Source organism: Pagrus pagrus (assembly GCF_965226575.1).
Source record: "Pagrus pagrus genome assembly, chromosome: 18".
Taxonomy (NCBI): Eukaryota; Metazoa; Chordata; class Actinopteri; order Spariformes; family Sparidae; genus Pagrus; species Pagrus pagrus.
The window spans coordinates 7,648,845-7,673,233 of NC_140202.1; the positions used below are offsets into that span (position 1 = coordinate 7,648,845).

Here is a 24,389-nt window from a genome sequence, read left to right on the forward strand (position 1 = left end):
AAGAAAGGTAGGGTCGCAACATAAAGAAATGTTTCCACATATCTGTGGTTTGCAAAAACATTCATTGCCAACCTTTATGCTGGCAATTGGGTTGGTGAATGATGCAGCACAGGTAATAAGCTACGATACCTTTGCCATCTTGGACATTCTTTGTTCCCTGAATGGCTTTTATCAGTCGCACTCTAGATTCATGTTGAATTTCACTAAAGATAAAGAATCTTTATTGATCACACAGCGATGTACAACAAAGTGAAACTGGTTCTCTGCATTCAGCCCATCCCCGAGGAGCAGTGCAGTCAATATACATCACACAGAGAACGACTCCAGATCTGAGCCAGTGTCTCGGTCTTGGGCACCGACCGGCGAATTAACCTAATGTACCTGTTTTGATTGTGGGGGAAACCAGAGCAACCGAAGAGGAGAGCATGCCAAGTCCACACAGAAGCTGGGATTCAAACCCAGGACCTTCTTTCTGTGAGGCAACGGTGCTAACTGCGCTGCCCAAAAAGAAGAAAAAGAAGAAATTCACCCAGATTTCCTGTATCGTCCCCTGTGAGCAAATCCACGGATCAGAACAATTCCCTGTGGTTTAGATGAATTAATTTCAGTGTTTTAGATGCTGGTGGGACTGGTCCTTTACTCTGCAACAGATGGTGACTTCACCTGGAACCATAGACCATCCAAGAACAGATGGTCTGTTTTTCAATAGTAGACGTCAGGCATCACACACACTTTAAAGGTTTGCTAACACTTAAACATTATCCTGGGTCATAAAGTCTTCAGTTATCTACATTAATCTACCCATAATAAGGATTTTCTCTCTGGTCCACCCTCCTCTCATCTATTTATTCAGCCTTTCTAACAGTTTCCCACATTCTTGTAATGACCTCACTGTTTTCCTCAGCTTGTTTCTTCTCTCTGAGGCACCTCCGCCTCCCAGCTGCTTCCACCAGATGACTCAAACTTCTGCTGAGGCTTGATCCGGTGGCCTCCATTAGAGCGCTCTGCCAGGTTCTGCTCCCCCGGCACGAGTCACGTGACACTGGAGTCTCAAGCAAAACTTTATTCATAAGTTCTGCACCTCATTCAGAATGTCTTTATTAGTAAGATGCAGTGTAAATGTCACATACTATTACCTTAAGCCTCTTCTAAATAAACTGCACAAAAGCCGCTGCTAAATCTGCAAAATAATGACAAAAAAAGAGAAATGAGAGAAACTGACAGAGAGCGGCAGGGAGGAGGAAGGAGATGGGGGCTGAAAGGGAGAGAAAACAAGGAAGGAGGATATAGAGAGGGATAGTCTCCTCCAAAGCCTCTTACCATTAAGCATTTACAGCTTAAGAAAGGCATTGGAAGGTCAGTAAAGGAGGCGTGAACAAGGATGTTACTGTCACACTTTTAAAGGGGAGGAGGATCGCGGCTGTGTGAGCTCCTCTGTGGCGGTATAGGACAGCTGCACAGCAGAGGCTTTTTACACAAATTAAACTAGAAGAATCGCTTCCCCTCTAATCGTCTCGTGTGTCCCTGCAGCGACTTAGGTTCCTGTTTAAATATTCACCTGATGTCTCCTGGCGTCATCAGCTATTGAAATTTAAAACCCGGGAGGGAACCTGAATGTGATAGGAGCAGCCGTGGGGGTAATTTTGGTTTTAATCCCGCAGGAGTTTGTATCTCACTCTCTTTAATTAAATTACTGTCATGATTAAGCATGTCAGTCTTGGTGACTTTATTACTAATAATTTAAAGTGTAACTGTTGGGACCCACCACTGCTGGAAAATAAACACTCAGACATGCTGACAGAGGTCAGTAATGATTCACCATCAGTTCAGTCAATTCAATTTGCTTCATTAAAACAGCACTGTCTGATAACCGGAGTGAGAACATCCATTTGCAATTGCCTGTCAGAACAGTTTCATGTCAAACAATTTTCTGTAATTTGATTGCAATCTGAATCAGTTTCCTGCATTGATGTTAAGTGATTGTGACTTGGTCCATACTGGCTGTGGCCCCCTGGTCATCTTGTTACTGTATGTTTCATACCTATGATAGAGGACTTTGTGGTGTTTATGATGTGTGGTGCATGTGTGTGTCAGAGCCACCGTCTCATTGCTGTGATCCCACTACAGTATTTGGAGCAGCATATGTTAAAGGCACAGTTTTGAATTTGTGTTTTTGACACTTAACTAGCACGTGTAGCAATAATTGTAATACTGTCTATAAGAATGTGCTGTCACACCTAACATGTTTGATTTGACTGAAACCAACTGTGGTGCATTAACACTTTGATTAAGTCGGGATTTGAGCTGTCAGTTGAACTTTGGTGCAGATCGAGCAACCGTACCGAGATCCTTGTTCAGTGCAGGGGTGGGACAAACTATTGATACAGTAACATATCATATAACCTCCTCTGGACAAACGTCTAGTGATACACTGGCGGCAAATATCGATATTTTAATTAAAACATGCAGCACTGTAAACAGAATCCCCCACTGATTTGCATCACCAGCGTCAATACTTCATGATTCTGTGTGGTGGTGTTTAGCAGATGAATGGGGGTAAAATGAATGGGAGTTAACATACTGACGGTGGAGAAGATTCTCACAGAGGGATAATGGCGGACAGCAGGGGAAAGTGAGCCAGAGACCCAACTCATCTTTCAAGTGGAAAGTCTGAACCCGCTCCTGCTTTTACAGCCTTGATGGGACAGTGAAAATCAATAAAGACTGCGCCATATGCAATAACTGTAACCTCTGTAATGTAAGTTGATGAAGTGTGTCCAGGTCTACATAACACAAGTTGGTTAAGCATGAACTGTGTATTTATGTGTGTATTTGCACATTATTTGTGTTTATTTTTTCATCTCAGTTCACGTCAAATTCTGTGAAACACATCTCTCCGGCACTTTTGCCTTTTTAGGGGTGTTTTGTATTCTTCACTTAAACAGATACTGTGATGCATCATCAGATGACTGTGAATCGTATTGTATTGTGAATTACTCTGTGATTCCCCTATTTCAGTCACACGCAGTAGATAGTTACAGAGAACAGACCAATCACAGGATTTTGTGGTAGTACAGTTATGATCTTTGCACAACGCCGAGAGCTGAATTACTGTTTTATCCATCTGCTGTTTACGGGAACTGTCAAGGATGGGATCTATATAATTATGCATGATCATTTGGTAACCATGGTAACATATAGGTATGCATGTCAGCAAGTGAGTGCTGAGATTTTCCCTCAGTCAGACAGTTAAATGAGTAATATTGCCCCCTAATATCCATATCCAATAATGTCCATCATTATTCATGGCATAAGTATGTGGTTCATAATACAGTTGATTTTCTTCTTTTTTGAGAAATATACCTTCACATAGCCAGAGCAGCATATATCCAGCTTCTTTTCCACTCGTGTCCCTCCACAGGTTTCCTCAAAGCTTGTTCTTTCATTTGTCCCTAGGTTTCAGGTCCATGTTTTACGACTGCTCTCTGGACATTAACATCCGAGCATCTTATCATTTTAACAAAGACAAAACAAGGACTGAAAAACATATCCCGTGAGTCTTAGACACTAGCATGCTGTCCAGGCCTCATGGGAGCACATTTTCAGAATTGTCACACTCATTTAAATGTGTTTGCTGTCAGGGAGAAGTGGGAGGTTTGGAAATTAGATTCTCTTCTCTAAATTAGCATCCAGACAGTGTGTGTAGGTCTGTTTTTTTTTTTGTTTTTTTCAGCTGAACATTGATGTATCAAATCCTAAAAAGATGAATGAAGATGTGAGACATCAACTGTTTTAATTAAAACGACCACACCGTCCTGATTTACAGTGGGAAATTATGTTTTCCAAAGAAAATGATGTAATTACTGTATGGAACGATCAATTGATGCCATGAACAGTGATACCAGATGAGAAGTGATTGTGACCTCCCATAAATATTGTCTTTCCTGGTAGAAAGCAGCAATCACAGTGGGAAAATGGATTATGGAGCCATTACTGCTGCAGCTGCAAAAGCTAATTAAGTGAGAACCTCATCTTCACTGCATATGCAAAGATCAGAACATTCCTCTGAAGTATATTTCCAGCATATCCACATACATAAAAACACACTTTTCCATTTCCAGTTTTCATTTTATCCCTTTTTTATTTTACACAACATAACAACACAGTACATGTTGTCTTTTTCTGTACAGAAGCTTTCCGGGAGCTTGTGACCAACACAGGCTGCAGTATACCAATGTCAGTGAAAAGCTCACAGGGTTTTTATGCTCTTTTTTTTTTTTTTCAATTCTTCCCTTTAAAAAATATCAATTTCATAAGAGGTACGTTGAAGTCTTCGTCTGTTGCTTTTCGTCTCAGTTTGTGTCTGTCTACATGTCGAGAAACAGCTGTACTCCTCGGTAGGTAAGAAAGGCTATGTGTGAAATCTCTCTCTTCCTGTGTTTGTCCTCATCCCTCTTTTCGCTGAGCGCAGTGGAGTCCTGGATCCGGGTTCTGTCACCTGTCAGAGGGTCTGTTAGTGCAAAAGAAGGCACCGACTGCTATTCTCTTGCCACGGTATGGACACACACTTCTTGTGGGCATGTGAGCGTAAGAATGGTGTGCTTTTCAGTTCTTGGATAGTTTTTTTTTTTTGTTCTACTTTTTTCCTGTAATAATTCCCTTTTGGTGTTTTTTTCAGATAAGGTGAGTGTGAATCGGGGGAATGACGTGGCGAGCCCATTGTCTTGTTTTCTTTTTGTGCTATAAAGTGGAACCAACGAGACAACTGGAGGACGCTACGAGACAAGGCGAGATAACCGCTTGCTGAATGAGCAACTTGCAAAACAGATAGGAAAACTGTCAATGTGAAAAAACTGTAAACGGAATACAAAGAAGTGTGAAGACAAATTATAAAAAAAAAAACAACAGGCAGAGAAAAAAAAGAACGCTCAACACTTTCACCCAGAAACACACAATCGTCAACTCACACGTCTAGAAACAAAGGTTCAAACATGAACGCACACATACACGCCAAAAACACACAACACACACGCACCCCGTTGTTTGTTAGCCTTCACTCACACACCTCTAAACAAATTTTAACTAACACACACACACACACACGTAACCGCAGGCACACACTCATACAAAAGATGAACAATAATGAATAAACCAAAGTTTGTTTGATGCTTTTCTGTCTCGCTCAAGCTCAAACCGTGCTTTCTAAGATCCAGTCCGATTCACACCGCCCTTTGTCCGAGTCTCCATCCCCGTCTTTCGGGAGAAGCATCCCGCTCATTGATTGGCTCCTTTTGTTCCGCATTATGCGCCCTATTTTTGGCGCTCCTCCTCCTCCTCCCTGATGGGACGAGTAAGTCTTTGAGCTGCCTCCTTCACTGAGCGAGTACCTCCTCCTCGCCCTGCTCCTCCCCCCCTCCTCCACGGGGAGAGTCTGGTACTTGGCGGAGCTGGAGGCGGAGGAGGAGGCGCGAGGAGCCCTGCGCAGGATGGGCGTCTCTCTGAACCGGATGGAGGGGACGGGACTTGGCGTGGCGAGAGGGCTGGAGAAAGAGGAAGGGGTGTAGGGAGGCGGTGTTTGGTTGAGAAAGGAGTAATTGTTGTTGCGGTTGGTGTTGAGGTTGACGTTCTCCAGAGGGGTGGAGGGGAGGGGAGCGGAGGAGGCGGCGGAGGAGGAGGAAGGAGGGCGAGGGGAGGAGGCGGGGAGGTTGTCGGGGGTAGCCGATGGGTTCGAGCAAGCCGAGCCTGGCTTACCGGGAGCGGGCTTCCGCTTTGGCTTGGAGAGTGAACCGGTGGCGGTGGTGGGCGACGAGACGCCTGCTCGCTCTTCACCCGCTTTTTCCTCGGCTCCAGCTGTCGGGCTTCTGGCTGCCCAAGGCTGGCTGAGAATTGACGTAGCGGTGGAGCAGTCAGGCAGGGAAGAGTCGGACGACTGTGTCATTGTATCCTTCCCTCCTCCTCCTCCTCCTCCTCCTCCGCTCCTTTTCTTTGAGCCTCCCGAGAGGTCTTCTAATCCGATTGAACCGTGTTTCGAGACGCTGGGAGTCACAGTGCATCCCTGTGACTGCTGCCCGTTGGTCTGTGAGTGAACGTTGGTCATCGACATTGAAACGCCTTTACCGCCCTCACCAGGGTTACACACCTGTGGAAAAACAGATGGAAGCAGTGAGCTGTGGGCTGGTTTTTTCATACTGAAATAGGGCAGAACAAAATGGCAACAAATATGACCACATTCACCTCATTTTTCATAAAGCGACATAAATCAAGTCACCATTTCACATAATTTAAAATGACCAGGAATTATGTAAGCTGCAAATAGATAATAAATAATTAATATATTGTCCAAAAAATGAACACAATCATCAGCCTCGTCAGTCCAGATCCTGCAGTGTGAAACGTTTGCGGCCTTGGGTCACTGTCATGGCTGGTTACATTTAGATTTGTTTATTTATGTATGAATGAAGGATTTATGTTTAAAAGTTTAGAAAAGCAAAAAATATTAACAGAACGTGAAAAAGATAGAAGCTGCTGAGCCCACTTCGGTTGCCAGTGGAGTGCCCATTGCTCCGAGCTACCGGTCTGTGGAGATTCAGGTAAGCGTAGGGCAACTAGGTGCATGGCTAACTGAGCTAACTAACTAGCACCAGTATTTAACTGAATACCCCTTCATAACCCTATAAAAGTTCCTTTTGGTACGTTGTAAATACCAATTTCATATTTCATATTGTAGATATTATGTATATACCAGTTAAATTCTATTTCTTATGTCTTATTATATTGTTTGTTTTTTACTTTTATTACTGTTTAAGTGTGATACTGTCCTTTGGCTGTTGTGACAAAGAAATTTCCCCATTTGCGGGACAAATAAAGGAATTCTGATTCTGATTCTGATTCTGATTTGAGTGAAAATAATGTCCATGAAGTCAAGTAGGAAGTCCAAATTTCTGACCTATTAAGTAACAATGATAATGCAAATAGTGGATTATAGAGCGCCAGCAGCGTAGATAAGGACTATATTATAAAACATTAACGTCCCCACTTGGACTCCAGTGTGGCACCTGTACACCGGCAGCCTTGCTCTATTACTGTGCACTTAAAATGCATGAAACAAAACACATATTGTCTATTTTTGACCTATTTTTGTTTTTTACTTTTAAAATATTCAAAACTTTTTATGATTCATTTTTTTCTTTTCTTGTCTGTAATGAGCTTCCATAGAAGTCAGTGAGACATGATAATTCTGTAGAGATGTATGGAATCAGTGGGATTTGATTGGAGGCTGTATGTGGTAAACTGTATCTTAATTGGTTGATCAGAAGAAGGATACTGCCACCATGTTCCAACAAACTGCCCCTGGTTGGATTAACATAGTGTCTGAATCTGTATGAATGACGCCAATCTTCCCACATAATGAAAAGCTCTCTCGTCTTATTCCCCGTCCCTTCTGACCGGAGTGAATTAAGCGAGACAGGCAGGGACCCACCTTGTACCGTATCATCAGGATGATGATGAAAACGAGCACGGAGGCCACTATTATCCCTCCGATGATGATGATCATAGTCCCGCCGAGGAACTGCGACTGCATGAAATGACACCTCATGTACTCTGACTCGGTGGTGAATTGCACACAGCCGACCACACGTGTTGCTGTCAGAGAGGTGATGACATCATCGTAGATGGCCAGTACGCAGAGGTCGTACGCGGTCCCTGCTGCCAGGTTGTTTACCAAGAAGTTCTTGCTTGATGGGGGGATCATTCTGTGGTGGAAGAGAGGAGGGAGAGACAGGAAGCACAGCCGATTAGTCTTTCAGAGCAGCAACAGGGGAGGCGCAAGAATAAAGTAAAATGCACAATAAGTAGGAGTGCACTGCTAAGCTTCTGGATCCCTAAATAGACCAACATGTACACTCACATATCATGTATATATAATAGCATTTCTGGATTTCCTCCAAACACTTTAATTTACTCGACTTTGCACTTGTTTTTCGGGCACATTTTCATGGCTTGACTTAGATCCAAAGAAAGTTCAATCCCTAGAAAATCCGCCATGGTGTTACTCAACAGTAATAGAATGAGAAAACTTTGACACTCGACCTCCCCATTCACTGTCATTTGCACTCTTCAAGTATTGAACCTGCAATAACTCATTTTCTTGGCCACTCGGAGGCAGAAAAGAAAAAAAAACTGACACTGCGTGACCTTTTCAGTTTCTATGGTGAACATGTTTGCCATTTGTTGGCTATTTACACACCCAGCTAGCAACATTAGCATTCATTTAGAGACATAGTTGTGTCCTTGTGATGAATGCGAGACAAGTAATAACCATCCTTTAACCAACTCCTGAGCTAATTATCTGACCTTTTAGCTGCTTAATGTGCCTCTATGTTCAACGGCCTACATATGAATTTGTTGTCATGCGACAAATCAAGCTTTAGCCAAATTAAAGTGCAACCTACACAATAATTGTACTGTGCTTTGTTTCTAAAGACAAAAAGAAGAGTGAAATAAGAGTAGAGAGCAGTAAAAACCCAACTCAACAGGGAGGGAGGAATGGAAATGATTAAGAAGCAGTGCCCTCAGCTCCTGTGTGTATAGCTGGGTGCTGAATCCTCAAAAACAAAAAGCCAAAAGTCATCCCCAGAACATGAGACCAATTAAATGATTTATTATTATGCGGGGGTTTCGGGCAGTTGCCCTTCCTCAGGCTGCAAACTGACAACAAAGTTCCATACAGGCACTTTAACAAAATCTTTAGCATTCAGGCTTAAAACATACATGAGGAACAGTGAATCAATCTGGATGTTCTTTTAGACAAATCCAAAGGTACTTTGCTGCTTTGAGTTGAAGTTGGTTGTTCCTCATTGGATATTTGTCACATTGACGAGAGGATTTGCACATTTGTCCTTCAGTTTCCCTTAAAGGGCTTGTCAGCTTCCCTGGATTTGCCCATTAAAATGCTAATGAAATTCCTCATTAAAACCAAAGAAGGCGTCCAGCTCACAGCTTGCGGCCTCGTGTGCACTGAGAGCAGCACAGGGCCACTTTGGCCAGGTTAAGCATCTGGTTTAGAGTTCGAGTTAAGTGAAGGTTAGGAGACATGTTAAGGTTTAATGGTTAGTATTAAGAGCTGAGGGATGAATGTAGCGATAGGTCATTAGGGCGCCCTCAGGGGGATAACTGCACAGGGCTGAAGGATGCTGTAAGAGTGTGTGTGTGTGTGTGTGCCTTTATGTGTGTGCGTATGTGTGTGTGTGTGTGAGCATCTATATGACCCCATGAATACTAATGTGACTGTTTGAACATTGGCTGACCATGAGTGTTCTCCCCTTTGCTTCTCTTGATGTTTTCATCACTATAGTGGTAAACCTTGATCCTATCCTAACACACACACACACACACACACACACACACACCAAGTGACACTGAAGTGAGCAGGTCCTCTGGTCACGACAAGCTCATATACAAGCAGCTACATTTGTATACACACAGACGGAGATTAATCCCCCTGTTGCTGCTGTGGCCGGGGGTTTCATTTGTGTGTATGTATGAATGTGTGAGTTGTTGTGTGTCGCGTTAAACAACAAAGCATTAATATCTTTGTGTAAAATAATGTGTTTGTTTTAAAACGCTGCATGGACTGCACAATCTTTTTCTTGCAGGCTTAAACACTGCTACGCTCTCAGGGACACTGTTTACCACTCATTAATACTGTATGTTTCTCAGATGTGCATTTCTGTGTGTGTGTGTGTATAGAGAGAGAGAGAGAGAGAGAGAGAGAGAGAGAGAGAGAGAGAACAGCTGATAGATATCCAGCAGATTTCTGGAACATTTTGTGACTGTGAGTCGCTGCACCTTCTGATTCTTCAGTGATTTGGACCTTAGCCGCGACAAACACATAGGCAGATGGTACACGCACGCAAACACCATTGTCTTACTTAAAAGTGACACACACACAACTTAACCTCCTGATGCATACATAATGTATCTTGGACGTGAATGCCTGTAGTCTGACTAGATAAGCATATTTTAATTCCACGACTCACAGACCGGACACAGCTGCAGAATTGCTAGGGCTCATATATTTATTTTAATAACAATGCGAACAAGAATGGCAGTAGAGTGCATGCCTCTGCCAAGGCCCAACAGTACTCGTTTGTACTCCATCAATCAATGCATTATTTCCTGAGAAATTAACAAAAATCAGATCCTTACCAAAAATGAAGGACCCCATGCAATTTTGGTGAGGATCTGATTTTTGTTCATTTCTCAGCTCATTCTGGCTGAGAACCATCCTCCATCCAAGTTCAAGGAACTGACTGCTCTTTTTTCAAAATCTATAGACATAGTATATGTATTGATATTTATATATTTACAGTATATATAATTTATTGCTCAAGACAATAATATAATTATATATATATATATACAGTATATATATATATATATATACATATATATATATATAAATAAGCAAAAAAATGGTTGAGACCGACCGTCCAACAAAGACTACCTGAATAGATACTGTGACTACTGTTCAAGGGATGGAGACGAACGTTTTCGCATCTACAGTAGCGTTGATAAGTTCTTGCAGTACTCGGAAAATGGATTGTTTATGTATCCTGACCAGATGACTACTGAATGAACTGACATTTATTTCCATCAGTACGTTTACGTGAATACACAGGTGACCAGCTTTTTGTGTGTTCTGCTGTGTGTTCAAAAAGAGAACAACAACCACTTGATTACTATGAATTGTCCTCTTTTGACATAAAACAGATACATTTTAAAGGGACACAGTAAATTCCAGGTGGTTTAAAGAAATCTTTGAATTACGAGTTGTTCTCATGTAAAACTATATGGAATTGTTGTTATAACATACACATGGGTGACAAACATATTTAAAAACTGATACAAAGAGGCCCCTGATTTAACGGCAGAAGACTGGTGATAATGTTTGATAATGTCACGGTGCCGTGTGTTCCGAGACTTGTGTCGGTGATCCTGATCTGGCTGTGCTACGACTGTAACACCTTTGACAAACCTCTGACAGACACATCTCTCCATATTGTCTGGACAGCCTTTGTGTTTGCTCAGACCGACCTCCCAGTAATATTGTACTGATATGATATAATACAAAAATCATAAACTCACAACAGAATCTATTGTCCACTGCTACTGAAAACACAGAGGTGTCATTCAGTCACTGCCCTGTGAAGACCATGGGTCCAAAAGCATAATGAAAAAAAGCTTAATATTATGATATTTTTCAACTGTATGAATGTTAACATCACGAAAAACATAAAGTAAGTTAGGCTCACTATGATGTCTTAAGCCCATCAGACGCTCCATTGTAAATCACAAGAGGAATATCACACTGTAGGAAATGTTTCAGTACTTCTTACAGTTATATGTCATGTTTTGAAAATACGGTTGATATTGGAAAAAAAAAAATGCATATAAATGAATTTCATGTTTGATGATGGAAGGTGCTGTCCAGTTCTAGCTTGCATGACGCCCTGGGCGAACCTCACCTTCAGCCCCTTTAGCCTACTAATTGCATTAGTTGTGCACTATTAGATGAATCCCCTGCTTCGCTGCTCCCCTGCACCAGCAGGTGAACCTATCCTACGAAAAACAAAAATGTTGCAACTGTTCTTAATTCCAAAAGCCTTGCATGTGTTTCGGTTTAAAATCTACGAATGTGCAGTGATTATGCACCTTGCTTGAGGGTTTGTTTTCAGCTTAGCCATGCACCCACATGAATAAACAAAACTTCTCTCCTCCACCTCAGAAACTTCTGCTTCCAAGAAACCGTTCGCTGCAGGTCACGCAGCTCACATTCCAGTGTTTCTAAACAAAACCCATCCAACCAGACGCTCCGACCGACCAAACTCACGTTGTGCAGCTAGTTTTCATTGTCGACGTGTAAGCCAAGCTGTCATCATCTATAATTCATACTGTACATACAAGGAACAATCAAGATATTGATCATATGTTTGTGTTGAGTTCACAAAATACATTTTCATGCAAATGAGTGGATCTTCTTTTTTTGTCTCGCATGCGATTATTTTTTGACTCTGTGAGCCGTTAGCATTGTGAACTCATCCAAACTGACTCATTCATTGTGGCTAATTTCTTTGTGTCTGAGCTGGATCTTGCTGCCAGCGTTTGAAGCCCTACAGTGGGCAGATGATTGCCTTGGCCGAGACTATTACACTAATCTATCTACGCTGCTCTGCCAAACCCTCAGCCCAGGGCGCCTGACCGTGTGTGTGTGTGTGTGTGTGTGTGTGTGTGTTTCTGAGTTTCATTACACAGGAGAAAGTGTCTGTGTGCATGCACCTCTATGAGTATGCATTTGTGTACCTATGTCTGTATGTGTCTGCAGTGTATGTGTTTACAGTACATGCATGTGTGGGAGTTCCATTACAGTAATCTGCTCCTCCCATAGCAGCCTCCTCTTCCCAGTGGCTGTCACTGTCTCTGGCTTCCTGCCAACATTCATCACTGATGCAGCGCTACATACTGCTAAACCCTCGCTGTGTGTGCATGTGGATGGATGTGAGTTCATGTGTTTGCGTGCGTGTTAATCAACTCTAAGTTTCCTCGCCCAGGCCGGGACAGAGCCAGGAGGACAATGCCATCTCCATTAGTTGCTCTCATCTTTTTGACTCGGGACAAATGATTGCCTCCATGCACAGAACAGTGAACTATGATACCACATTTTTCTATTTCAGGCCATTTCACTTGATTAAATATTGGACAAAGCCTACAGGCCACAAACATGCATTATTCCAGGAGGGGAAAAAAGGCATTCATGGCAATGATTCAAGACCAGGGCTTCTGGGTCGAGCTGGAGTCGAGCGATAAGAGGCCGGGGCTTCTAATAACTCAGCTGTGGTTCCCCCCAGCAGCAGAGCCCAGTCAGACCATGTGTGACCACAACTTCCAATGTTTTTTAAATGATATTCACTGCTCGGGGCTAGCTCATTAGTAGTTTCATGTTGCTGCGGGGGAATAAGGTTTTTGAATTTCATATGTAGAGTGGAAGTTGTCCAGTTTTGAAAAACAGGATTTGGGGCACTATGAATTAATTTTCATGTATTGTGTGAAAGTTCTCTCACACCAGGCAGCTGTACAACAAGTATTACACTTGGTGTCTCCTGTGAACTTCTAAATATCATGTCATATCCAAGATATATGGGAAAAAAAGTATTTTAGTCTTGCATAGAATGAAATGAGAAGATTCATGCCTGATGAATCATGTTTGAACAGTACATTTGAAGCTACCACCATAAGGAACTGGCTTAACTAAGCATAATGACTCGAAACAGTGGGAAACAGCAAATTCCACCAAGTCCCTATAAAGCTCAATGAATAACGTGTCCCTGGCTATTTCTTGCGCAGTAACTTCCTGGAGTGTTAAGGTTAAGCTCAACTAACCAGCTTGTGCAACTCTTGATTGGGTCTGTACAATGACATCACACAACAAAATCCTGCTAATGAAGCTGTTTCAGCTGTTAAATCTTCTTGGTAAAAGCAAAACTGTACAAATATCAATGGGTTGCTGTAGTATTCTACCACTACCCACTCACATTAGAAGTGTTTGAACAGAAAAACACAGTTAAATTTCACAGCAATGTCGCCCAAAAAGGGGTAAGTCTAAAATGTGGGTCACAGATTTCTAAAAGTAGGTTGTCCAATTATTTTTGAGAAAATGGTATTCAGTGCTTCTGGCTAAAGCCTCCCATGCTACCAGATTGCAAGCTAGTCTAAATTAAATAGCCTGAAACATGAAAAACGTTGTCAGATAAGCCAACAAAACAGCATGCAAAAGCAGCTGTGGGTTTTACAAAACTTTCCTTTACACTGCACTTCTTAAACATGTGTTCTCTTCACATTCTCACATGCTTCTTTTTGCTGTTATATAATGCAAACACTACATGGCAACATGATTCATTTCTCTCATATTCCACTTATGTTCATGTTAGTTTTCTCTACAATTAAGCTGACAGTATCACATGACAGCACACCACACTTTACGGCACACGAGTACAATCAAACCAGTTCAGAATAACAGGTTTCTGGACACAAAGAGAAAAGGATTAATGGTAGTTCAACTTCTGCCCCATTACTGTTGACCTCAAAGCTAATGTGGCTTACACAGCAGATGGCACAATGCCATGCTAATAGGTCTGAGTCTCTCAGGCAGACACAAAGCATTGCAGAAGCTAGCTTCTTATCTCTGTTTTACCATGCATAATGCCCCTGATGCCAAAGCTAATGGTTAACAAGCACCCACACAGCTTGTAGTCAGAGGTGGAACAGGGATTTTGAGCCCAGGCCAGGTGGGCTTTGCTAACACCTCCCCATCCATTTTTATTCATTAGAGCCAAATTCAGCTTCAGGGAGAGCAGAAATAGTAAACATTAGCCACCTAGCTGGTCTAACAATGATTTCACAATTGTATTATTGATGTGGAACACTTCACAGTGGCGGTAACAAGTCATAAAATTAGGAAAATATTTTGCCCACCACTGAACACACTGAAGAAATTACAATTTTTATTATAGTCATAACATTACAGTTACCAATTACACACGTTGCCACCTCATTTAGATGCCAGATTGTTCAAGCATTATCTAAAAACTATAATTATCCCAACCCTTTGATTTGCTTTCCCCAGAATCCCCAGCACATACTAAAATGACTGAGAAGAAAAACAACTTGAAAGTTGAGCTTCTTTGGGTGGAACCATTGCCTGTAAGAAATCCTCTCTAATCAGTGAAAAAAGACGGCGAGAACATCAAACATGAGTTCTATTTGTTTTCTCTTATCAGTCGATATTAGAATCTTCCAAGGTGAGGCAGGGTGCAGGTTCCCACAGCCATGTTGGAGGGTTTTGAGATATTATGGTATAATGAAGCGTACAAGTATGAATAAAAGATCTAATGAAACAAATTATAATTTTGAAATGAGTTTAATGAATATCAAATTCCTCTGAGGGGTCACACACCCAGCATTGCAGATAAAAATCAGCTTAAGCAACTGGAATCTGCAGTAAAAGACATTTAGTTACACAGAAAAGTCCAGCGTTTAAAGCTTGAGGGCAAGTTGTGTATTGGGATGAAGCCTAAAGAGATCTTGATATTATTTTGATGTGATATTGATATTACTTTTTGGGCCAGATCGGCCACGCCTACTTTAATGACCAGGTAAAGCAGTGGTAAACCATACATGCAGTTAATGTGTGAAATCAGTCAATAGTCTGTCATCTCTTGAATAGTTTTCACATTTTCAGTTCCTCATCCCAGAACAAAAGGAGGGCGCTCCACACTTAGCAAGACCTCATTGCCGCTGAGCTCAGTGCAAACAAGCATAGCAGAGTAGATGTCAGTGCCACGCAACTAAAGCTGTCCCAGATGTGGGGAAGATGTTTCAGCACTATCTGCAGCTGGGTGTAGTCCTCCATCTGCCCAGCTCAGCTCCATTCCCCCACTTCAGCTGAGTCATCTACATTTCTCTTTAGTGCTGTGGTTGGCTCCTTCCTTCCTCCCTCCCTCCACACTATCCTTTCTTCCCCTATCCATTCTTACTTCCTCTCCTTTTCTCATGTAAGTACCTTTTTTTCTTCTTTCCCTCCTCTTAGTCATTTCTATTCGCTCTCTTTGCCTGCTGTTGGGCCATTCTCCTTTGCTCCTGTCATTCCCTCCTTAAGCCATTCCTAACTTAATACTTACCACCTTATGATCCTTCCTCACTCGCTCCTTTCCCTCTTCCTTCAGATCTCTTTTTACTTCATTTTTCCATCCATCTCTTCTTCTTTGGTCCTTTTTACCGTACTTCCTGCCACTGTCCTTCCTGTCTTCCTCTCCTGCAGTCTGTTTCTGGTATACATTCTTCTCTCCTTGTATTTGTCTTATCCCTTTTCTCCCTCATTCTCCTTCCTTCCCCATCCCTTGTCTGATTGAACACACAGACACACATATTCTGTTCTATAAGTCTATATAAGTCTTCTGTTCTCCTCCTCTCCCTCCTTGTTTCCTTTGCCTTTCACCACCCCTCCTTCCCTTCAGAATCAGCCGTGCTGCTGTGGCACTTCCCTCTTTACTACATGTCTGCGTTTAAAACCCCATAGACTACTTACGACAATAACACTGTTACGTCGGGCTCACGATAAGTTTATGGTGCAATAAAATCAGAATTGGAACATTACAGCGGGATAAAGGCGGGTGTTTTTTCACGCCTTAAGCACAGCTGAGCAAGGTGCTATACCTGAGCCGCAGGGACCATTGGCGAGGATAAACTCCCTCCTGCTGGTGAGAGACAGAGCGGCAGAGAGAGAGAGAGAGTTTGCCTTTTAAAGAGCCCGGACTCGTCCCCCCCCCCCCCCCCCCCCCCGCCCCCTGTTGTGTAGCCTCGTAAAAAAAAGCTTGCCACACAATTTGCTTGATGTGTAGTTTTTCTGGCAAATGGCAACCAGCCCCTGTAGCTCAATGGATCTGCTGGAGTGGAAAACAACGGCTGAAAGAACATAGAGGGAGGAAAAAACAAAACAACAGGCAGAGCAGAGGAGGATAGAGAGAGAATGGGTTTCGCGTGTTTGTTCTTTGGTAACTTTGTGAATGTCAAAGTAGAGTTATGTGTCCTATAAAAGCGAAACAACTTCAGATTTGGCAGATATTCTGGAGCCTTTATGTCTGCAGGCTTTTAGCAGATGAGCTATATTCCATCCGAGCCTTAAATGAACTGGTTCTCCTGGGCTTGTGCTTATTGATACAAGTATGGCAAACAGAATCTCAGTTGTTTATGGATTCACTTTCAAAGTTCAGTTTGGTTTAGCTCCGAGGTTTACTGCTATTCCAATTCCTTACGGAGCAGCTGATCCTCTTCTCTGCAGTTTTGGTTCATCAGGTATAAGATGAACACATGAACATGATTTTCATGTCATCACGGTCCTCAGAAAAGGGACAATATACAGTATCAGAGACAGAGCCATAGCTATCATAGAGGACGTGTTCATTTTTCTGTTTTTTTATCATTTTCTTTTGTCTTTAAATGTCATTTTCGATTTTTCTTATTTTATTCTGTTGTAACTGTTATTATTGAACACTAAGTGCATGCTTCACTTCATTTCACTGCACACACAGCAAACCTCCATAATACTTTACCACTATAGGCCACATCTTTATGAACATGTGTGTTTTACCTTGGTAGAGTTGACATCTTTTAAATACATTTTTACACATGTTGGGAATTCCATAAGCTGCTTCCATGATTTTGGTGGCAATATATTTAAATGTATCTACTTTAAGCCCATTGGAAATAAGTACTCCAGGATTTGAATCCTGACAGCGTGGCTAGGACTTGGAAATACCCTGAGAGACCAGAGATTCCCAACCTGGGGGTCCGGACACTCACAGTAATGAATCTAAGGTATTGAAAGAGTAGGATGAAATAATTCAGTCCTGCCAAACAAATTCCTTTCTCTGTTCAAGGCACACATATCTTCATCAGCCTTTTAACCATCATCATTATTTAATCTATTCATCGACTAAACAATACACCTATAAAGCCTGTAATTTCTGCCGTCATTCTCTCTATAATCCAACAATGGCCCGCATCCATCCAGACCTTAATTAAAGGCGATGATTGTCTCTACATCGGAAAAAGAGCACATTCTACTTCGTGGCCGCTTTATGGTCCCTGTCGTCAGCGCTGTCACTGAGTTTTACTGTCATCATCGACACGGCTGTGAATTGTTCAATAAAACCAGCGAGGTGTAAAGGCCAAACACTGCATCCGACTCCTCATCCGTGACGGGTCATGTGTAAAAGGTCAGCACATTATTTCATCGACATCAGCCTTCCCTTGACCGGACCCTGATACGAGGGGTTAACAGCTGAGGCTGAGATAAGGGCTGTGTGGATGACTCAATTTAGTTCCTAACAGATTGCATTGAAGAGGGGGGAGGAGGAGAAAAATAGGGATTCCATTCTACAAATACTCAGCAGTGTTAGCGAAAGAAGAAAAAACATGTTCCTTTTGTAGTCTTATAATAAATCTACATGTTTACACCTTTTGCCAAAGACGACAGTCCCTACCACAAGGTACAATGAATCACAACATTGTAGTGCTCTGGTTTAATAATAAAAAACCCTGCAATTTAATTTTGTCTTTGCTACAGTGAAAGGGTGAGCAGTGAAGTTTGTGCAGAAAAATTACCTGAGAGGAAACCAATTTCCGATGTCCTTTAAGAAGATTTTACCACAATGATGTCAAAAAACAAAACCTTTAAAAAGTCAGAGGCAGTGTTTTCTCCCCTGCCCGGCACGTTTTAGATGCTCCCCTGCTCCAACACACCTGAACGGCTCATTATCCTACTGCAACAGAGCTGGATGACGAGCTGACCCTTTGAATTGGGTGTGTTGGGGCAGGGAGACATCTTAAATTGTAGTGTTCGTTAGCTGGCAGGGTGATGGAGTGTGGCATGCAGTAGTCCCCTCCAAGCTTAATGTTAGCTGTTCTCCCCTTATAGTGTGTTTCACAGGTAACAGCTCCATAGTTAGTTAAGATATGACAAAGTCAAGAAATGATTTGAATGAAACAGCCATTGCGTTTCTTTTTCTCAAATAATACAGAGAATCACTTGTTTTTCTCCAAAACGCCGTGCAGACACTGGCACACAGGGAGCACGTTAACCAGACAACAGCCAGGGTTTCATATTATTGCACACAATCAATATTAAATTAAACCTCTGCTTGCTGCAGCTTGTTAACACACTGTACATTTGTGCCTGCAAATCAAAAATTGTGGCAGTTGCGATCAGAAAATTGCCCTTCTTCAAATTGCTATCATTATTTATACAATGATTTATTTTCAGCTATTCTTCACTCTCCTCACTAACAGTCAAAATGAGAACACTTGAATAAAAAATCAATACTTTAAGCTAATTTTCTGTTGTGATGGGCTTTACTACTGTGACCGACTAGGCAGTGGGCCCGCCTCTGGAATAGAGATACAATACTTAAGCGGGAGGACTTGGTGTTAAAACACCAGTACTGTATCAGTAAACATCTGCCTGTCTCGAGTGTCCTTGAGCAAGAAACCGAATCCCTGTCAGCTCTGGGAGAGCTGTTCTGCAGCTGACCCTGACCTCCCTGCGGAGGGGCTGCAGGGTGGGGTTTCCCTGCAGAGATCGATACAGAACCCTGTATGACAACTATTACATTTCAGATGTGCAGCGTATTGCATGTCCAGGAGGTTAACATAACTGAGAGGAAAATGCCTGTAAAAGCTTTAAACTATTAGTCACTTGTTTGTGCAGTGAATTCACAGTGTGGAGGAAGCATAAACCCAAAAGCTTTATGGGGAGCAGGTGGGGAGCGAGGCGGAGAAATGTCAATGTGCTGCAAATCGATAAGCTCTTATTGACCCTGGAAAGTAAGTGCCCTGTCCGTGACAATAAGACCAGTCTTCCCTTGTCCGTCATTCTCTCTCCCTCCGACTCACCGTTCCCCCTACGCTCTCCACTCATCTTTTCCCTTTTCTCCCTCTTTTGTATTCTCTCTCCCCCTCCTTCCCTCTTCTGTGTTTGGATAATGAAAAAAAGAAGAATCAATGAGTTGCCTCTTTGTGCCAGCAGAGGTGTTGAATGGAAATCAATCCGCTATCTAAAGACAAGAGGGCTGCGAAATAACACGGAGAAACACAAATGACTTCAGCGCTTAATATTGGAAAAAAGAAGAGCCAGGGGAAGAAAGGAGGATGAAAAGAGGGGAAGAAGGACTTTGAGTGGCGTGACAGGGCGAGAACGGATCAGGGTGGGTGGTGAGAGGTTGTCCAATCACTCCTCCTCTGTCACTAACAGGAAGTTATTTGTTGCACTCTCTAATTTTTCACTTTGCTCACACAATCTTGTGCACAGAGTATAGACGAAACACTTTGTAGGAAGATGGCGCACATGCGACTTCGGCGTGCTTTCGTAAATAAAAGAGAGAGGAAAAGCAGAGAGCGATGACGTTATCTTTGGAAGACAGACAGCTTCAAGTCCTATCGGCGCCGTCTCTCCATGATGCATTGTCTGAATGGGTTTAAGTGCTGATGAATAATGTACAGAGATTAGGAATAATATGCGAGGCAGATAACAGCAGCAGATTCTTCTGTGAATGATCGCAGTTTGTAAGATATATATTGGTGTCGTCAAAGAGAGATAAGGGCTGTAAAAAGATCAAGCGTGCCACATTCACAGCTCGTAGTAAAAAGAAATCTGAAGAGAAAGATGAATTCAATAACTATTTAGAGCATTGTCGTCATCGTGACCCAGGCGGTCAGCCTCAACGCTCCCCCAGCTCTTGATGATAATGCGTACTGATGAAGTATGGATGGGGATTAGCGGTGATATGAAAGACAGATAATACGGGCAGATTTCCCTACGAAAGCTCTACGTGTTTGTTAATTCCCTCACCCCCATTTTACCGGAGTAAATATTTAGCTCAAATAACAATCACTCCCTGCGAGATCGATCTAATCTGTGTAATCCTGAGCAAATGGCAAAAGTCAAGAAGGACTAGCAGAGCTCTTCTGTCAAGGCCGTGCTGGTGAGTCAGCAGCAGCACGGGGCGAGCAGTGTTGTTAATGCCAGGCTTGACTGAGGATCATGAGCTTTCTCATGTCGCAGCTTTTCTGGCATTTTTGCTGTCCAGCCCTGACTCATCCGTGTTGGTCTTGTTTGGCCTTTTATGAACTTTACGTATGTGCTATAATATATTTGATGATCCAATGGCTTTTCATATATTTTTATTTTCCATTTACTTTTCTGTGATTTACATTTATGCTATACTTTTTTTTATTTTTGTCATTTACAAGACCACCACATTGTAGCTGTTTCAAGTACCCTTGTACTTGTAGCCCCCATGCCCTCTTAGAGTCCCCGTAGAACCCTTAGAGCACTCTCGTAGCTCTCTTGAAGCGCCCCCTTAGCAGTCTTATAGCGCTCTCATAGTGCCAGCGCCCCAACGGGATCATTAAAGTTGCATTTAATCTACTGTAATCTAATCTATACAGCTGAGACTTGGGTAATTCTCCACCTCTACATCAGCCATATCATGCTTCGTTTCCATTGTGTAAACCGTCTGACTCTGCAGTGCTGAGCGTCATGGTGACGCAGTGATTCTGTCAGTCTTACCTGTAAACCAGCGAGTCATCTTGGCTCCCATTGTACTGTATCTGGAACATCCTAATGCCTGGGATATTCCTCTGGAAGTTGAACTTGATCAGCGCTGTTGATGACGTGGCCTCAGCTGTCACCACCCTCTTATCCACCCCTCCCTTCACGTCGCCCGTCACGTTGCTCCCGTTGGCCCCGCCTCGGGTAGATGTGGAAATGTCTGACGATCCGGGGTCGGGCTCCTGGATGTTGTTGGTGTTGTTGGAGATGTGCGGGAGTTTTATAATAACCAGGTCCACTGTTTGGTGGGCTTCACCAGCAGGGTTGGAGGAGATGCAGGTGAAGGAGCCGGTGTCTTTCACAGTACTGATGAGGATGTCCAGAGTCCCGTTGTTGTAGACCAACGTTCTGGAGGAGTTAGATACCAGTTTGCCTTCAGGAGAGATCCAGTGGATGGCTGGCTCTGGGTCACCTCTTGCCTTACACCTTTAATGAGAGCAAACCAGTAGAATGGAACACGTTAGAAACAAGACAGTGGAGAGTGAAAGCACAGCATTGCTTGGAGGTGGTTTCTGGATTCTTCCCTCCTAACAAAGATGAGAGGGAAACGGCTTTATCTTGATCTACTTTATCTACTCTGTTGACAGAGGACATTCATTTCAGATACAATACACCTTACCAACATATCCCTATTCCCAACTAGTCAAATATGGAAGCTTTGGTCAGTGGCCCTAAGTCTCAAACTGTATCTCTCTTTAGCTTCAGTTGTACATGTGCAGTGCTCCGCGGTCAAGCTAGCACTAAGAAATCCAATTAGACTTTCAATAAAAGAAGTCCTAAATGATGTCCATGAATGATGCTCGAGGGGTACCTACAGCATCATAGGTCATAGTTAATCCAAAAATATTCATTTTACTTTTCATTGAAGGCAAAGAAAACCTCTCAACTAATAGTTACAGCTCTAAATGAGTAGTTTTGTGAGTTGAATAAACTAAATAACTACATGTGTGGCCCATTCATTAATGTTAATATTGTTCAGACATGAAGCAGAGAACTTTAGACCTTATGACAACTAGGACAGGAATTGTACAAAAAGGAATGAAAGAAAAAATGCCTTCTATTCAAACTTGTGTAATTTTTACAACGACCTTTAGCTCTATGTGCATGGATGAATTGTAATGGGTGGCACTAATAAAGAACAGTTAAGTCACCAAAATTGCAGAGCAATAGGAATTGCAGGGCACGAGTGTCATTGGGGTCATAGTAACACTTCTCATTTTCTGCAATTACAGTGAAGAGCCATAAACATAATTCTAAGGGAAGTGCAGCAATCTTTCAGGGGACTTTGCTGCAGGGTCACACTGCACGTATCCTCCAAACACGGCTGAGAATGCCTATTATGAACAAAAGCGAGCTCCAAATTATATGAGGTTTAATGTGTAAGTGAAAGAGGACAAATGAAAGCAACCCAAAGTCATGCATTCAGAGGTGTTACATAGTATCAAATAAAGAGTGGGTGAAAATAAAGGCGGGGTAAACCAGAGGATAAATAATGTATTATCAACACCTAACCATGTACCACTGGCTTTTAATGGCTTTTTGCAGTTGAATGCATTAAAATGGATGCTGCACAAGATTGGAAATGTTGGGTGGGTTGACCCTCTGATAATACTTATACCTAGTATATGGAGCTGAAGACAAGACCCAATAAAGGAAAGAGAATAATAGCATCTCATTGATTTCCTCTGCCCCCTTTTTCCAAATTTCATCATAATATTTGAAAACATAACATCTATCATGATTGGAAGCGTGTGACCAATATATATGCAAATGAGGTAATCATTGTCTCTCAGACCTGTTGTTGTCTTGATTTAGTTTTGTCCTCCGTAAAAATTTTTGCATGATGTCCCTGTCTTGTGCTTCATTGAACAATAGGGCATTTCATACCCCTGAGTGGCTTGTAAACACAACACACAACTACAAGAAATAAAACACAGTGTGTGTATGGCTGTGTTTGTGTGTTAGTCAATGATGAATCAGATAATGACAAAACTTTGTTTAATGTTACTGATTGCATGTGGTCGTACTATTTTTTATGCATGTCCATACAAAGTGGATACCTGAGTGCAACTCTCTGCCCTTCAAGCACCCTCATCTCATGGGAGTATCTGGTGATGAGTGGAGGCTCGCAGAGGAACTCCTCCTCAGGGATAGACCAGAAGTATCGGCCGGACAGGTGCTGAGGTGAAGCGCAAGTCTCCAGGTCGTCCTCTCTGTACAGCCTCCGCAGCCACAGTAACTCACAGTTACAGTGGAGGGGGTTCCCACCGAATGACAGCGCAAAAGACGAGGAGGTCATGATCCCCGACGTGGCCAGGACCTGTTAGTAAGAAACAATGATTCATTATTTTTATTTTTTTAGAAACAGTAGGAGTCAAGCTAAATGTTTTTTTTTTCCAATAAATGCCTGCTTTACACTTCCTTCTACATTAAAATTTAAAATTTGCTTCAACAGATATATAGTGATTTGACTGTCACAAATTTGAAAGATGCCCCACTGACTACAATTTGTAATAATGTCTTTTCAGATCAATATGGGATCTCGAGGCATCCAGATACCTGGATTAGAGATTAGTAGAATACCTGTGCCCGCTGAAATAGTGGGTCTGGTGGCAGCTTTTGGAGTTTATTGGAGGTGACATCCAGCCTGTTGAGCTTCTGTAGCAGGGAAAATGTCCCCTCTGGAATGAAGTCCAACATGTTGTGGTCTAAACTCAACGTATGGAGGCTGGTCATTCTCTGCAGGGACACAACAACAGAGAAATGTATTGTCCTTTAGCCTTTCATTCGGTTTTCAGATTTTAGGACATTAAGAGAAGTACATTGAGAAGATTACAAACCTAGGGATGTGGAGATAAACAGTTTTAATACTTCTTTGGGCTTCCCATGATGAATAATCCTGGTTATAGACCCTGTCCTTTTAATCTCTTACCTCGGTCCTTGATGCACAGTAGTGACGTGAAAGATATTAAAGTTTAATTATAGGATTAATGTGCCTAAAAAGCCAACATGTGGTTAATCATTCGAGACACATTACCTAATAGAGCACCTATTTATCAAACTTGACTCTAACTACTTGGTCAGCTCAGGTTCCAAAGCATTTTAGTGAGCTGATCCACAGAGGCCCTGACATTTGTATAAAAATTGCTTGGCACTGAAAGTG

The 24,389-nt window shown here is 42.3% G+C and overlaps 1 protein-coding gene across 4 annotated transcripts in view; it reads right to left on the reverse strand.

Moving 5' to 3' along the window:
• Positions 1-4,120: 4,120 nt before the first annotated feature.
• The window catches only part of lrfn5a (leucine rich repeat and fibronectin type III domain containing 5a), a gene marked incomplete at its 3' end in the record, with an annotated part of 121,024 nt that continues 100,755 nt past the window's right edge, over positions 4,121-24,389 (reverse strand). For 3 of the 4 annotated variants that reach the window (XM_084380929.1, XM_084380928.1, XM_084380930.1), the window contains 5 exons: positions 23,810-23,965; positions 23,287-23,546; positions 21,185-21,652; positions 7,481-7,754; positions 4,121-6,139 (listed from right to left, as the gene is read on the reverse strand). In XM_084380929.1, the coding sequence (XP_084237055.1) occupies positions 5,189-6,139; positions 7,481-7,754; positions 21,185-21,652; positions 23,287-23,546; positions 23,810-23,965 (2,109 nt within the window). Of the gene's footprint in view, positions 6,140-7,480; positions 7,755-21,180; positions 21,653-23,286; positions 23,547-23,809; positions 23,966-24,389 lie in introns of those variants that run through there. The other variant, XM_084380931.1, reaches the window with a different exon arrangement.